This window comes from Vicia villosa, linkage group LG1 (assembly GCF_029867415.1).
Source record: "Vicia villosa cultivar HV-30 ecotype Madison, WI linkage group LG1, Vvil1.0, whole genome shotgun sequence".
NCBI lineage: Eukaryota > Viridiplantae > Streptophyta > Magnoliopsida > Fabales > Fabaceae > Vicia > Vicia villosa.
Genome location: NC_081180.1, coordinates 232436682 through 232451178, shown reverse-complemented (window position 1 = coordinate 232451178; position 14497 = coordinate 232436682). Strand labels below are relative to the sequence as shown.

The 14497-nt window shown below is 34.1% G+C and overlaps 1 protein-coding gene across 1 annotated transcript; it reads right to left on the bottom strand.

Annotated features, from left to right (window-relative positions):
- Positions 1 to 1873: 1873 nt before the first annotated feature.
- Positions 1874 to 6789, bottom strand: LOC131644957 (probable ubiquitin-conjugating enzyme E2 24). Its single transcript, XM_058915588.1, has 8 exons — positions 6406 to 6789; positions 5379 to 6035; positions 3763 to 5234; positions 3183 to 3686; positions 3031 to 3094; positions 2785 to 2924; positions 2378 to 2689; positions 1874 to 2304 (listed from the first exon to the last, which is right to left on the bottom strand). Exons 3-8 carry the CDS (start codon positions 5221 to 5223, stop codon positions 2071 to 2073), a joined length of 2715 nt encoding a protein of 904 aa, XP_058771571.1. The 5' UTR covers positions 5224 to 5234; positions 5379 to 6035; positions 6406 to 6789; the 3' UTR covers positions 1874 to 2070.
- Between the last annotated feature and the right edge of the window lie 7708 nt (positions 6790 to 14497).

Genomic DNA, 14497 nt, shown 5'->3' with positions numbered 1-14497 from the left:
GTGATATCGCAATAATCCCTGTGGATACGATATAAACGAAAAGTACACCACAATACTCTTTCGACAAAATATTTTTGGTAACTCTCAAGTCTTTTTGTGGTTAATAGTAGTATTTTATTGTCATTTGGTATATATTTATTCTTATATTTATATTATTGTTGAATAGTTCTTATCTTTGCAATCTATGTTGGATTTTGTAGTTTTTATAGATAATTGGAAGCTTGGACCATGGAACAAGCACTTTGAAGATGTTCCAAGACCAAAGCCAAGGATTGCTGAAAAGAGGTAGCGCGCTAAGCGAGGTTGAGCCCGCTAAGCGCGCTTTTGAAGAAAAGAAGGAAGTTCTGGCAGAGAGTTCCGCGCTAAGCGAGGTCTGGAGCCCGCTTAGCGCGGTTGGGCGGTTTAAGCAATTATTGATAGCGCGCTTAGCGGGCTGCACCGCGCTAAGCGCGGTCTGCGAAACTTTGTTTATTTGTTTATGGGCCAGATCACTTTTGAAGGGAGGTAGAGATATTTTAGAGAGAAACAAGAGCATAATACACTGTAGCAAATATAGAGTTGAAGATTGGAAGCCTTGATCGTCGATTAATCGCCTTTGATGCTTGTTGATCTTCATCCTTGCCTTCTTGTGCAAGCTACCATTCTCATGGATAGCTAAATCCCTTTTGTATCAAGATAAGATGTAATCTTCCTAGCCTTTTGTATGTTTTTCTTGTGAACATATGTGTATGAACAAGTGATGATCAATATAGATGGTTTAGTTTGTTTATTAAAGCTTTTTCTTTGGTATAAATGTTTGAGACATCAATGTTTGTATCTAGACATAACTCATCATCTTTCAAACTATAAGTTGCAGACATGGATTTAGAGTTTGATGTTTACTAAGTATCGGTTCTTAAAACGTTATTTGTATTGTTTAAACGGTGGAGAAATCGTCGGTTAAACAATACGGTAAATCTAGCTATATCGTTGCGGACACGGACGATATAGGTGTCGATACGTAATTATATTGATCGTTAGCAAGTTCATAAGCATCTATTTATAAGGAAACATACAAATTTAGGTCGATGAAATCGAATCTTGATACATTTTCTTTAACTTAGAACTTTCATTAATTTACTCTTTGCTACTAAAAGAATTGAATGATCTTTTGCAAACCTAAAACTAAAGTAACATTAATTCAAGACAAAATAGGCTATAGAACGGCGGTGATATCGCAATAATCCCTGTGGATACGATATAAACGAAAAGTACACCACAATACTCTTTCGACAACCGCCCGTCTGCAACCTAGCTGCGCCAGCTAACAGCAGAACCTCTCACCTCACGTGAGGTGGTCCCTAAAACAACTTCAAAAACCTCCTTACGGGGCTACTCGCCGTTGTTAGCTAGCTCTCACCCTCAAACGTGTAATATACCTACCAGAGTCTATGAGTCTCCCTACTTTTGCAAGGAAAACACGCACACACATATAGAAAAAACACGCATACCTGTAGTTTTATACATTACAATTATGTATTGAGAGAGAGTATTAAAAATAAAATAGAATTATATAAAAATGGATAAAATATCATGTAATTATTTTTGTAATTATTTGCATTTATCACTTCAAATCTACATTAAGATAGTATGCTGTATTGTTGAAATACACGGTTTAACCATATCTCCCCTTCATTTTCTCTCATCTAACAATTCTCAACATGAAATTTCCTCATTTTTTCTCATTTAACAATTTCAACATAAAATTCCCTCATTTTCTCTCATCTTATAATTTCCCAAGTTTGTTTATATTTGTTCATCACTTTGATTAATATCTCAGAAGCTATTCAAAATCTAAAAATAATACATATTTGCTGTAAAGACATTATAAAACTGATAACAGAATAAACTCTCTTTATTCATCATATATTTTCACATATGCAAGCCATAGGATACACACACATACCACAATGTTTTTTTATTCTTAGTACAATTTCATTCTTCAAGCATAACTTGATATATTACACAAACACATGAAAAAAAATTAATATTTATATTACACATAAAACTAACTCAAACTTTTTTGATCTTTTACTTCTGCATGTCAACAAACTTGGAGCAATCAATTCCCTTACCGGAAAATGCTTCTACAAGCTTAGGAAAGAGCTTAGCAAGCATAATCTTAAACCCTGCAGAAGTTCCCTTCTGGTTTTCATGCTCACTCTTCTCACCTCCAATAGAACCTCCTTCAAGATAGGCCTTACAAGCATTAAGTATATGTTCGGCGCGTTGTCGAAAGTGTTCTTCCACCAATGCCTCGAAATGCTGCAATCGCAATCATTTAGTTTCAACTTGTTTCGCATGAAGACTAAGAAAATGAGAGGATAGTTTATTTTACCTTCGGCGGGTTTCTTAATAGGTACAGCATCGATTTGGAGGTGAGGAGGAAGGCGTTCTCGTTGTAACTGACCGAGTTTTTCTCTCCTTCGGCTCGGCCGATTTGTTGGTCGTATCCAGCCTCGTTGAAATAAGGCTTCTCGTTGAGGACGAGAGCTTGCAGAGAGAGAAGGACTTGAAGAACCGTGGAAGATCCGGGGTTCCAGACTTCGGTCGCGGTACCGCTCCATGTGTTTAAGAGACTCAAACACACTTTACCTGACTCGTATAAATTAGGATTTATTCGTAACCCGCCAGAAATGTAGTGCACCATCTACAAGAGATTTTGAAGGCCACAATGATAGGATTATAGAGTAATAATAATGCGCAAAGCGCAAACAAAAAATAACACTTCATTCGAAAACTTACCGGTGGTTCACTGGGATACTCAGGAGGGAAACATACGTCGAAGAAAAACAAGCCATCGTGATAAGGTGTCCCTGACGCACCAACAATGACTGCTCGCATGAGATCCATTCTTTCTTCGAAAACACGTACGTAAATAGTTTCTGTTTAGGCATTTACAGATAGTATATCAATTCGCAGAACTACGATGGATGTTAACAACATAGTCTGAGATTTAACTACTAAATCAAGCAAATAACAAGTATGCACCGGGAAGATTTTTCTCGAGGATGCTCCATTCTTGCTGCACCTTTTTCGACCAATCTTTCTTAACCTACAAAAGATTCAAGCGAGAGGAAAAAAATAAGGCGAAATGCTTTGGATATAATTATGTCAATTAAGTGATGTGTCGATTTCGTAACCTGGGATAATGGCAGCCCTTTTCCCTCATTGAAAAAGTGGTGGTCTGAGCAAGTATCGATTACGTCGAACTGTTTCAACTGATCCGAACAGTTGCTGTTTAAAGAAACCGGAACATCGCTCATCTCATGAATCCTAGTAAAAACTTCACGATGTGGCGTCGAGTCTTCATTAGACTGCAACAAACTCACCGGATGTGAATTAGTGTCAGGGCTACAAGTTTCCAAATCTTTCTTGCCGAGAAAATCGGGCGCAGTTCCCTCTTCAAATGTAGGGACTGTGGAAACAGCTCCATAAAATGATGTCAAACCAAGTTTTTGAAATACGCCGGTTTTAATGCTGGAGAAAAGTTCAAAGGCGGCTTGAGGAAGGGAAAATGAACTACTCTCTCCCGGATGCTTATCACATTTATCTTGAGTCAAGTCGATAACATTTGTTTCATAAGAAACAGGAGTTGCAGTTGAACTTTCGTGCTTATCAATACGAAAAATTTCATACGGCGCAACCTGTTCATGTACAAAAAAAATTATAACAACTTATTGAATATGAAGTGATACAAAATATTAAAAGTTGACGGTATACCTTAGTCGTTAAACCAGTAGCCCATTTCACCTCGACATGGCCATCTTTGAATCCAGAAACGTTGCCGATACAGGATAGGTGACAGTTATCTTTGGACATATTGTGGTAGTTGATTTGATTCAGTTTTATCAGAGGAACTTCCACATTCAAGTCACTCATTGAATTTGCACTATTTTTCTCAGCTCGGTAACCAACCTGCTTTTGAGCCGTCTTGAACACAATATCACCAAAACAACAGGAAAAATCTGGGTGTTCGACAAGTTCGTACGCACTCACGGTTTCCAATGTTGGTTCTCCAGCCGAATCATCTGGCTCGGACGTCGGAACTGTTCTCCATTGTACGTTTACGGTATGCTCTTTAGCATCGACCGATAGAACAATGCCCCATCTCTGATTGCTATGATTATCATCATTATCATCAGAAGTACCTTTTTCCATCACAAACTGATGAGGCCAAAACTCATGAGTGTTTACGACATTCACAGGGATTAAGTTCTGCGAATCTGACCCCAAAGTAACTTCGCCGTTTTGCCAAATAATATCAACTTTGGTCTTTATCTTACCGATAACAAACAATTCTTCCACGCTAGAGTTAAGGTTTCTTCTCCGATATTCTCTAGCCATACTATGCTTATTAGGAAGATAACAATCAGGTGAATCTCGTATCGTCTTTTCATTCTGTTCCTTCTGGGCTGCCGCTGGAAGCATGCACCAGTCACCGAGTTGCCAATTTGCGTGCGTAAAACACGACAACATGGTCAAGTTTTTGGAATCTTGCCAGCGCGCGGGAGGAGCATTCACGTTCGAATTAGAACCCATAAGAATCGACGTAGCCCAATTAACATACACTAAACCTGCTTCCACGGAACAAACAGTTCCTTCATCATGATTCTCTCTCCAATTGTCACATAGCCATCTGGCCGATTTAGAACCGGTCGAGGACTTAACTTTCACTCTCTGCCCTGGATAGTACGGATACTGCGAATCTTCAAGAAAATTTGGAGTTTGTGGTAAAATCTTATCTTTTTCCAAGGTAGTGATATCGTATTTCGTCCCGTAGTCAAACAATACAGTTAATCTGTCCACTACCCTTTGAACCTGACCAATCCACGGCCCTTTGACCACACAATCACCTTCCGAAATGGAACGAATCTTCAGAAGTTTATTGGAGTTCACGTTTTTTAATACGTTTCCTCGAACGTTTTCCAAATCCACCGTCACGTCCACACCAACGACCCTCCCCATCTGTCCAGACGTGTCTGACAAGGAACGGACGACATCGCCATAAGCAAAAGTCCTCTCAAACGAGAGAAAATCATCGATCTTCCCGATGCTTTCCTCTAAACTAGACAATATGCTCTGAGCTTGGCCACCATATAGAAAATCAATATCCTCTTGATCGTCACTGCCACTGCTCTCGCTCGAAGTCTCCCAATCCGAATCAGTCATTTGAGCTTCCATCAACTATATATCTGCCATAATATGTTTCACAATATACAACGCGCGTTACAAGAAAATAACTTTCTTAGCAGTCAAGTAATCGATTTAGACAGCAAAATCTCAACATATTCGTAAAGGAATATTAACAATAAATAGAGATTGATGAAAATTCTTACCTTTTCAAGCAAATAGAAGCATTAAGCACCGATGTCGGTTCGTATTGCAATCTACAACAGATGAGTCAATATTGACTTAAGAGAATATTTTGTATACAAAACAAAACGTGTCTGATTGATATCGATACTTGTTACAGATACTAAACCAGTTTCTTTTGATCACCGAAACCGGAACTTTAATGCCAAAGAAGATTTGCCCGACGAGGATAACTGGAGTCTATTACGACTCCGAAATGCCAAAGGAGATTTGCCCAGTTCGCACTGGAAATTTCACCGAAAGTAAAGGATGCAAAACTAGAAACAACTAAGAATCAAGATAAAGAAAATTAAGTAACTTTTGCCAAAGGAGATTTGCCCAACACCGAAGAATCTTCAAACATAAGTAATTTCCAGATAGTAGCTAATAAATTTGCCTCTTCCGAAATCGAGAGACTCGAAAGCTATATTGCCAAAGGAGATTTGCCCCGCGGTTAAGCCGAACACTCTACCAGATCTATCTGATATCAAGGAGGATCGATCGATTGATATCCGAAATCAACAAAATTTCGTAGCCGAAATCATGAATATCATCAGAAAAAACCAATCAAACATAAACTTTCTATTCCTAGATTACAATTTCCACTTCCAAAAGTCAAAACCAGATAACTTCTTTTGAACCTGCAACATCAAGAAAACTAGTGAGTATTTTCTCTAACCATTTTCAACAAGAAAACAACAAAAATAAGCCATAAGCATAAGCTGATAAGATAACTCATGAGGTTTAAAAGAACAACTTTTCATGAACTGATGAAAAATCCTTACTTGCATACAAAACAACAAAATTCCAAAGGAATCACTATTTTTTTATCAAATAAAACTAGAAAAAAAATCATTTAAAAAAAGTCATAACTAATAATCACTTTTTTGAGATTCTTGGTTTAAAGTCAATATAGCCGCTTCCAGCACTCAACATAAAAGCATATTCAATAGAAAACAACAGCCATAGTAATAGAATGAGTTATTGCAGAGGAAGGGATTGTGATTGTACCATTTGGACCACCAAGAAGGTTGGTTGGTCCCATAGAAGATACTATTAGAGTTGTTTATAGAGCCAAGCTAGAAAACCAAGAAAGCCCATGATTTTAAACACTGAAAAAGGAACATAGCATAATAATTTGAAACAAGGGTGGTTCAAAGATTTGATTTTTATACAGTTTTAGAAAGTGGGTGGTGGTGGTGGGGATTCAGATAGGTTTGGTTTCACGGCCGGTTCCACCGTCGTCAACGCCACCGGTGAAGTTGGGAACCATTTTAGAGAGACTTTTTGTGTGTGTGAATGGAATGGGAAAGGTATGGGTGGTGGTGTTGTTATAATGAAGAAGAAGAAAGCAAAAGAAACAACAGTACAAGACACAAATGCTGTTGGGTTAGATAAAGACAGTTAAACTATATTTATGTTTCTTTATCTTAAAAGGAATGCTCCTAAAACTTTGTTTGTATTTTGTCTCAACTGTAAATTATGAAAAATAAATAAAATGGAATGAAATAAGATAAATTCTAACTCAATTAAAAAAATCATAATGATAGATTATATAAGTATTAGGTGACATATTATAAAAATGTTTTTGAAATTTATTTAAATAATTTTTTAATAATAATTATTTCATATATAATAAATTTAACAAAGAAATAGAAGATAAATAGATAAATATATATATATATATATATATATATATATCAAAAAAACAGTTGAGTACAAAGAGCAACCCATATGGTCAAGCTCACTAGACCAAACAACACCAACCTAAAGACTCAATTGAGCCACATACTCACGTAACTTCCTATTTTGCCAACATCTATAATGATCTTTTCTATATCACTATGTTCTAAACCACTATTATCCTCTCTATAAACTTTTCTATTTCTATACAACCAGCAAGCATATACCATTTTCGCAAAAGTTGTACGAAGAATTCTTATGCACCAACCTTTGTATTTTTTTATCTTAATCATCCACTCAACCTCATGATCCCAATTTTGCGGATTGTGAAGCCGGTCTTTTGTTGCTAACCGCTTGTGACAAGCAAGCCAAAGCATAAACAATGCACGGGGAGAGGCCTCTGATTCATACCAAATTTTCCGCCACGACACCTTTTGTTTCATTTCCATATCATAATAACATTTGCTAGTCTTGAATTTGCCAACTTTGATCATTTTGTTCCACTGTGTCAGCCCTGCAACATAATGTCTCCTGTTGAGGATACTTTTCAGTATCCATGAACACAAACTCTTCACAGAGACACTCATCACTTGATCATTCTTGACATAATAAGCATGTATTCACCTGACCCAGAGGTTGTCAGCTTTAGTTTGAAGGTTTCATAACAACTTCAAAATACACGCACCGTTCTACCTCTCCAAATCCATCACATTCAAACCTCCTTAGCACTTGGGTTTGCAAATTTTACTCCACGCAACGAGATATGTTCTAGAAATCACATCCTTTCCAGTCCAGAGGAATGACCGACATAAAGCTTCATCCCGATGAATTACACCATTTGGGACAGGCATGCACTAAAACTAATGATTTGTGATGCTAAAGATGATGCTATTAATCAACTGTTGTCGACCAGCATAACTGAGCATGTGAGCGCTCTAATGTTGCAACCTAGCCGTCACTCTGTCCACCAAACTCAAGCACTAAGTACTTGATATCTTCTTGCTCCGGAGGGGAATACCCAAGTACCTGAAAGGGAAACTACCATTAGCAAAACCAGTTATATCATAGAGTTTCTACACCATTTCATTATCCATGCCACCACAATATATGATGCACTTAGTGGGGTTCACCACTAAGCCAGTAGCTCTAGAGAACTCAATGAATCGTTGCATCATTAACTTGACAGAAACTTTGGCACCCCTCGAGAACAAAAGAAGATCATCCGCAAACGAAATATCGACAATCTCGAGCCTCTCACATTTACTATGAAAGTTGAAATTAGGGATACAATGTAAATCCTCCAACTGTGTATGAAGATACTCCATAACTAAGACAAACAACATCGGGGAAATCGAGTCCCCTTACCACAACCCACGATTGGCCTCCAAGACTTTAGAGTGACAACCGTTAATGTTGAATAGGTAGCTCATGGTTTCCACTTCCTACATAATCCCCCTATAAAACTTCCTAGGTATACCAACTTCCTCGAGGATAATCCTCAAAGCCTTCCAATCTACGAAGTCATACGCTTTATGAATATCCATTTGAAGCATGCACCGTGACATCCCACCATTTCTATTGTATCCTCTCACCAGCGCATAAGCTAAAAGGACATGGTCATGTATGTGTTGCCCCGACACAAATGCAGCATGATTTCTGCTCACAAGACAATTCACAACACTTCCCAACCTGTTAGCCAAGACTTTAGAAATAATTTTATAAACAGCGGTGCAACATGAAATGGGGCGTATTCTCTAATGGTTTTAGTCTAGTCATGTTTAAGGAGAAGGGCTACAAGAATTCTATTAAACCTCTTATCCATAGTACCTCTGTTGAAAAATTCCATAACATAGTTAATAACCCATTTGGAGGTTATGGAATTTTTTTTAATGACAAAATCAATCTTCTTAAAAATTAATATATTCATTGACTTAAGAGATACATTATTATTAAGAGATTCATTGTTTCTAGTATTAGGAAACTAAAAATGTTAAATGGCAAATGATATGAAAACATGTTAATTGTCAAAACACGTTTTCTCTTGTTTGACCACTTTATTTGAAGCGACTTTTAGTTATTTCTCTCCTACCCACAAATACACCAGAACATATGTTGGCATAAGTGTCGATCTCTTCTCATGAGGATCAGTCAAAAAATTTATAAGCACCTATTTCTTTACAACTACGATGATTTGTCGAAATATATCAAACACTACATCCTTAACAAGGTCATGTTGATATTTAAAGTTTGGAAGCTCTCTACAATGAATCTTGTATTCATCAAATGTATCTAAACACGACAAATAAAACATAAATATGAATAATTTTTCTATTATTATATTATATTTTGTAATTTTAATAAAATTACAAAAGTAAAGTTTAATTATTTTAGAAAATAATAAAAATAAATTAAAAATTTTTATGAACAATGTTAGAAGATGTTTTCATAAGTTTTCTAAATAAATAATCTTACAAAATTTATTTAATAGGTAAGTTCAAATAAATAAATACAAAAAATATTTAATTTTATTGATTTTAATTTGTTAGTTTATACTTTTAAGAAAACTAAGATATACTTATAAGAGATTATATGTAAAACTTAAGTTTTGAACATTAAAATCTAATTCAATGCAAAATATTCTCACCCTTATTCTGCATCAACACAAGAGTTGAGTCTTAAATTTTACCATGTGTGAAATTATAATCATCAATATTGTTTGTCTTCTATTAATTTAGAATTAAAATAAAAATTTATTGTTTTGATTGATAGAATAATATTTTAATTTGAATAAAATTTAAAATTTTAATATTATAAAATATCCCAATAATAAAATAGGATTTTTAATCTATGGTTTTAAAATATCTAAAGAATAAAGAATTATATTTATTGTTTTGATATTTTAGATCAAGGATATATCATTTTATTTTTTCATCTAATTTAAAACCTTAAATAATAGTATAAAGAAAGACTAGTTGTGTTTGATTGGAAATTGAGTTAGAACTAAAAATAGATATATTTAGTTTTGTGATTGGAATGACAATGGGGACAGAGAATAACTTTTTCTACTTAAAAACACTTTAGTTGTCGTATTTTCATTGATTCTTAATTTTTCAATTTCAGAAATTCTATTCACTATTTATTTACAAATTTATTTTTGCTAACCTGTCAAGTTGGATGCATAGCAACGAATAATTGGAAAGTTAGAAGGTGGCAATAAATAATGCATGTGTATTAATTCTTCTTTTTGCTTTAGGAAATGTGTTAAAATTTGTCATTTTTCTTCATGTTAGCTTTGAAAGTTGCTTCCATTAAAGTGGAAAGCTACAGGTGGAATCTTTGGTCTTGAGAATATGCTTCTCTTAAAATTTTACGATTGAATTTAATTATTTGCTAACAATTCTTGTGTTGTGTCAGTCTATACAGAGCTCTGACTTTAAACTGAGTACCCGCTAGTGGACGGTGAGATTGATCCTCTTGGATTAGTCGATCGCAAGGCCGAATACCAAATTTAAAAATAAATAAAAAATAAAAAGCGTGTTTCAACAATCGAGATGCTTTTATACTATTTATCTTTGATTTTTTTGATTTTTTTAGCATCAGAAACAGTTGAATTTTTTACCAAGAGTGTAAAAATTTATGCATAGTAATATTATTTCTCCTGACTAATGAATATAATTTTACAAAAATTAATTTTGACATCTAAAAAAGAAAACAATGTAGTTTATTGTTCATTTATGTGCTATTTATATATAATTTTGATACCACTCATACAATTAATTAATTCAATAACTTAAAATAAAAAAAAATGATTTTTTCCGAATAAATGTGAAAATGTAAGACTCTAAGAAATTATATATATATATATATATATATATATATATATATATATATATATATATATATATATATATATATATATATATATATATATATGAGAGATGAAACTAATTTTAAGCCAATACTCCCTCCGTTTTTTATTATAAGTCGTTTTAGACTTTTCACACAGTTTAAGAAAATAATAATTGTTGTATGAAAATAGGAAATTATGAAGGTTTTTACAAAATTATCCTTTATTAATAACATATGGAAGATAAATTTATATAATTGAAAGGAGAGAGAATAATATATATTTAAGGATATAATAGGAAAAGTAGCATTAATTATTCATTGGAATTGTAAAGCGACTTATATTTAAATACAAATTTTTTTCCAAAACGACTTATAATAAAAAACGGAAGGAATACTTTTTTGCATTGTTTGTTTAATGATTTGACTAACATTTGTCACATGTGAATAATAATCACGAAACACATTTTTTTGAATTCAAAGGAGATTCATCGAAAGAGATATTATGAAAATTAAACTATCATCATAGTCATCTGATTATCTTTCTATCCATATATGAGTTAGTGAATGCTTAATTGATAGGTTAGGATTTCAATTATACTTAGTTAGTGGATTATTTTTATGTTTCAACCGTGTGTATGATTGTTACCCTCTTCCAATGTAATAATATCTTAAGTATTTTTCTTGTTTAGCTTATGTAATGCCTTACATTAACATGGTATTAGAGTTTAATTGAGTTTTGGTTGTCATTGTTGCCTCTTTCCTTCCTTTGATTATTTGATTCCTTTAAAATCCTTTATCTTTTTCTATTGGCCATAAACTCTGTGAGTATGCATTCACCCTGATCGACTATTTAGTGAGTCTAAAATTTAACTGCATGTGTATAGTCTATCAAAGTAATATAAAAGATTGTCGAACCACATAAACCAACCGACAAATCTATCGTTACTGATTGTCACGGCGTTTATCTAAGGTGATTGAATTAAGAATAAGAATGAAGTAAATAACTTTAATAAATTCAGATAAACAACAATACTGGAATATAATTCACATCAATAAAAAATACTCTAATTGTCTTTGTTAAGATTTCCTACAAGGCAAATATTTTCGACCTTGAAAAGAATTAATTTAAAAGAAACTGTCGCTTTCGCGATTTAGAACCAAGTTTACTCTCTAATTAATTCCTTCTATTGTCACTTATAAAAGGTGCTTATTCCGTTAAAGTAGTAAACTTATTTTTAAGAAATTGATTTCTTAACCTAGTTGAAAAGTGTTTTTGACTGGAAAGTTTAACTTAAAAGGGTTAAAGGCTTTCACCTAAACAATTGGATCCTAAACCTATAAACGGCGCGCTTTCGTAAATAGTTTTAAAATCACTTTCTAGTAATATTAGACTCTCTAATTAGTTAACAAAGTGCTTTCACGGTATTTGTTAACCAAAAATAAACAAATCTTAATCTTTTGTGTCGGACGTCTTTCGATCTTACCCGACGTTTTCACTGCCCCAACTTTCGTAAAGGCAGATTAAAATAAGTGCAAAAAGATTGTGTTTAAACCAAAAACCTCCCTTAAAGGTATTCCTAAAGAGACAACATGTAGAGCATCGTCTGTTTACAATCTTCACATCCTAGCACTAGTAAATTAGCAGAATATGTTTAGTAAAACGTAAATGGTTTTAAGTGTGAAATTTAACACAGGACAAAGAGAAATAAGTATGGTGGATAAGACAGAAAGTAAACGCAAGATAAATAAAGTGTATATGCAAAATAAATTAAGAGCTTGCTCCAAACGGAGACTTGAATCTAATAAAACGGGAATAAACTTCGACAAAATATAAATGGCGGAAAGATAAATAACTTCAAAGTAAATGATCCAAACGTGATACAAGAACGATTGCTATAACCCCCTATGTGAAGGATTATAGCTTTCAAATGGTGAAGTATATGGCTTAGATTGTACTGAGCTTGGATGCCTTCAAATGAATATGAAAACTCCTATTTATAGAAGAACAAAACATCAGGGAGTTACAAGACTACCCTCAACTCCTTTTGGGCAGGATAAAATTTGTGAAAACGACACCCATCGTCCCTTGCTAGGCGCCCGCCATATGAGTAAGTGGTTGATCAAGCAGTTTCTCTAACCGTCAATGAGTGACCCACGTTTTGGGAGGATGGCACCCGCCATCTCTTATATGGAGTCCGCCATGTGTACAAGGGATTGCAGATCTTTGTATTAGCTTTCTGACGCTTTGAACGGGGCGTCATTTTGATTTACGGATCAGGAGTTATGGCCAGAATCGTCGGACAACGTCTCGTGTGCAATTTGCTCCATTTCTTCCATTTTTCGCCTCTTTTGCTTCGCTTCTTCGCACACTCCTCTTAAATGGATAAGTACCTGAAAACAAACTAAATACCAACATAATAGTGCAGATGCAAATCAAAACAACTAGAAAAAAATGCATTAATCAAGTCGAAAAAACGATGTATTTGCGTGTCATCACACCCCAATGAGAATCTCATTAATTATTGATTCATATTCCCTAAACAACAAAAATAATTATATACGGGCTCATTCTAAGTGCATCACATTAATCTCAAAGAACAAGGAGAAGCTTATTAATGGCTCATTTCCAAAATCCTCCCCAATTTTCAATTTTTTACATGCATCATGAATTTGTTGCATCTTGATGGTGCTTCCATGGATACATCTATCGATTTACAAATCCTTTTGAAATCTATTATATGAATTGATGATTCAGTTGGTGTATGGAAGAATCTCCTAATTCAATTCATGTAGAGTGACATTCTTCGCATTTTTCAATATTCAGGCAATCCCAAGAAAAAAAGTCACCTCAAATGATGGCTATAGTTTAATAGCTTTTACTCAACATGGATTGTCCTCCCCGTGCTCGTATGGTTTAACACAAGATCAGTACTACAATGTCATTTATTTGCTTCAACAATAAAAGATCACGAACCAACCAAAACTAACTCAATGACCATCACTTCTCCCTTTGTCTTAAACTAATAATCATTCATTAATAGTACTAAGTCATCCAACGATTGGATATTAGATTATGGGGCCACCGATAAATTAAGAAAACTCCTCTAAATGCTTGTTAAGGAATGTACTATTTTCTTTGGAGCTTTGTTGAACCATAGATAATACTACAAGAATATACTAGTTAGCACCACATTTATAAGTGTTACACATCCACCTACAAACACTTGTCTACCTTTACATGTAGAAAGTCTCATTTTTTTATATTCTCGACTACTGGAATTCAAGAGTCGCATCTCCTCATATTTATACCAATAGATATTCCAAAGAACTTAAACGAAATGACTTTAGTACAACAAGATAAAAAAGACGATGTTGTATGCATAAAGCTCTCATCAAGGTTTATTCCATACAACTTGCTTTTGAATAAATTGATGCGTACACACTATTTGCAACACAAATTCTCTTATTTTTTAATATATTAATTTTTCCAATAGTTTTTATTTATTTATGTACAAATGATTATAATGTTCATATTTTTTATCAATAAATTTTGTGATGGTACAAATTCTAA

Bases quoted from the DNA above. Each gene is read 5' to 3' on its own strand.
- LOC131644957 (XM_058915588.1), bottom strand. From the start codon at position 5,223: ATGGAAGCTCAAATGACTGATTCGGATTGGGAGACTTCGAGCGAGAGC. The intron at 2,925-3,030 runs GTGCATACTTGT...ATGCCTAAACAG, and splicing joins CCTCGAGAAAAATCTTCCCG to AAACTATTTACGTACGTGTT. The intron at 2,305-2,377 runs GTAAAATAAACT...TTGCGATTGCAG, and splicing joins TATTAAGAAACCCGCCGAAG to CATTTCGAGGCATTGGTGGA.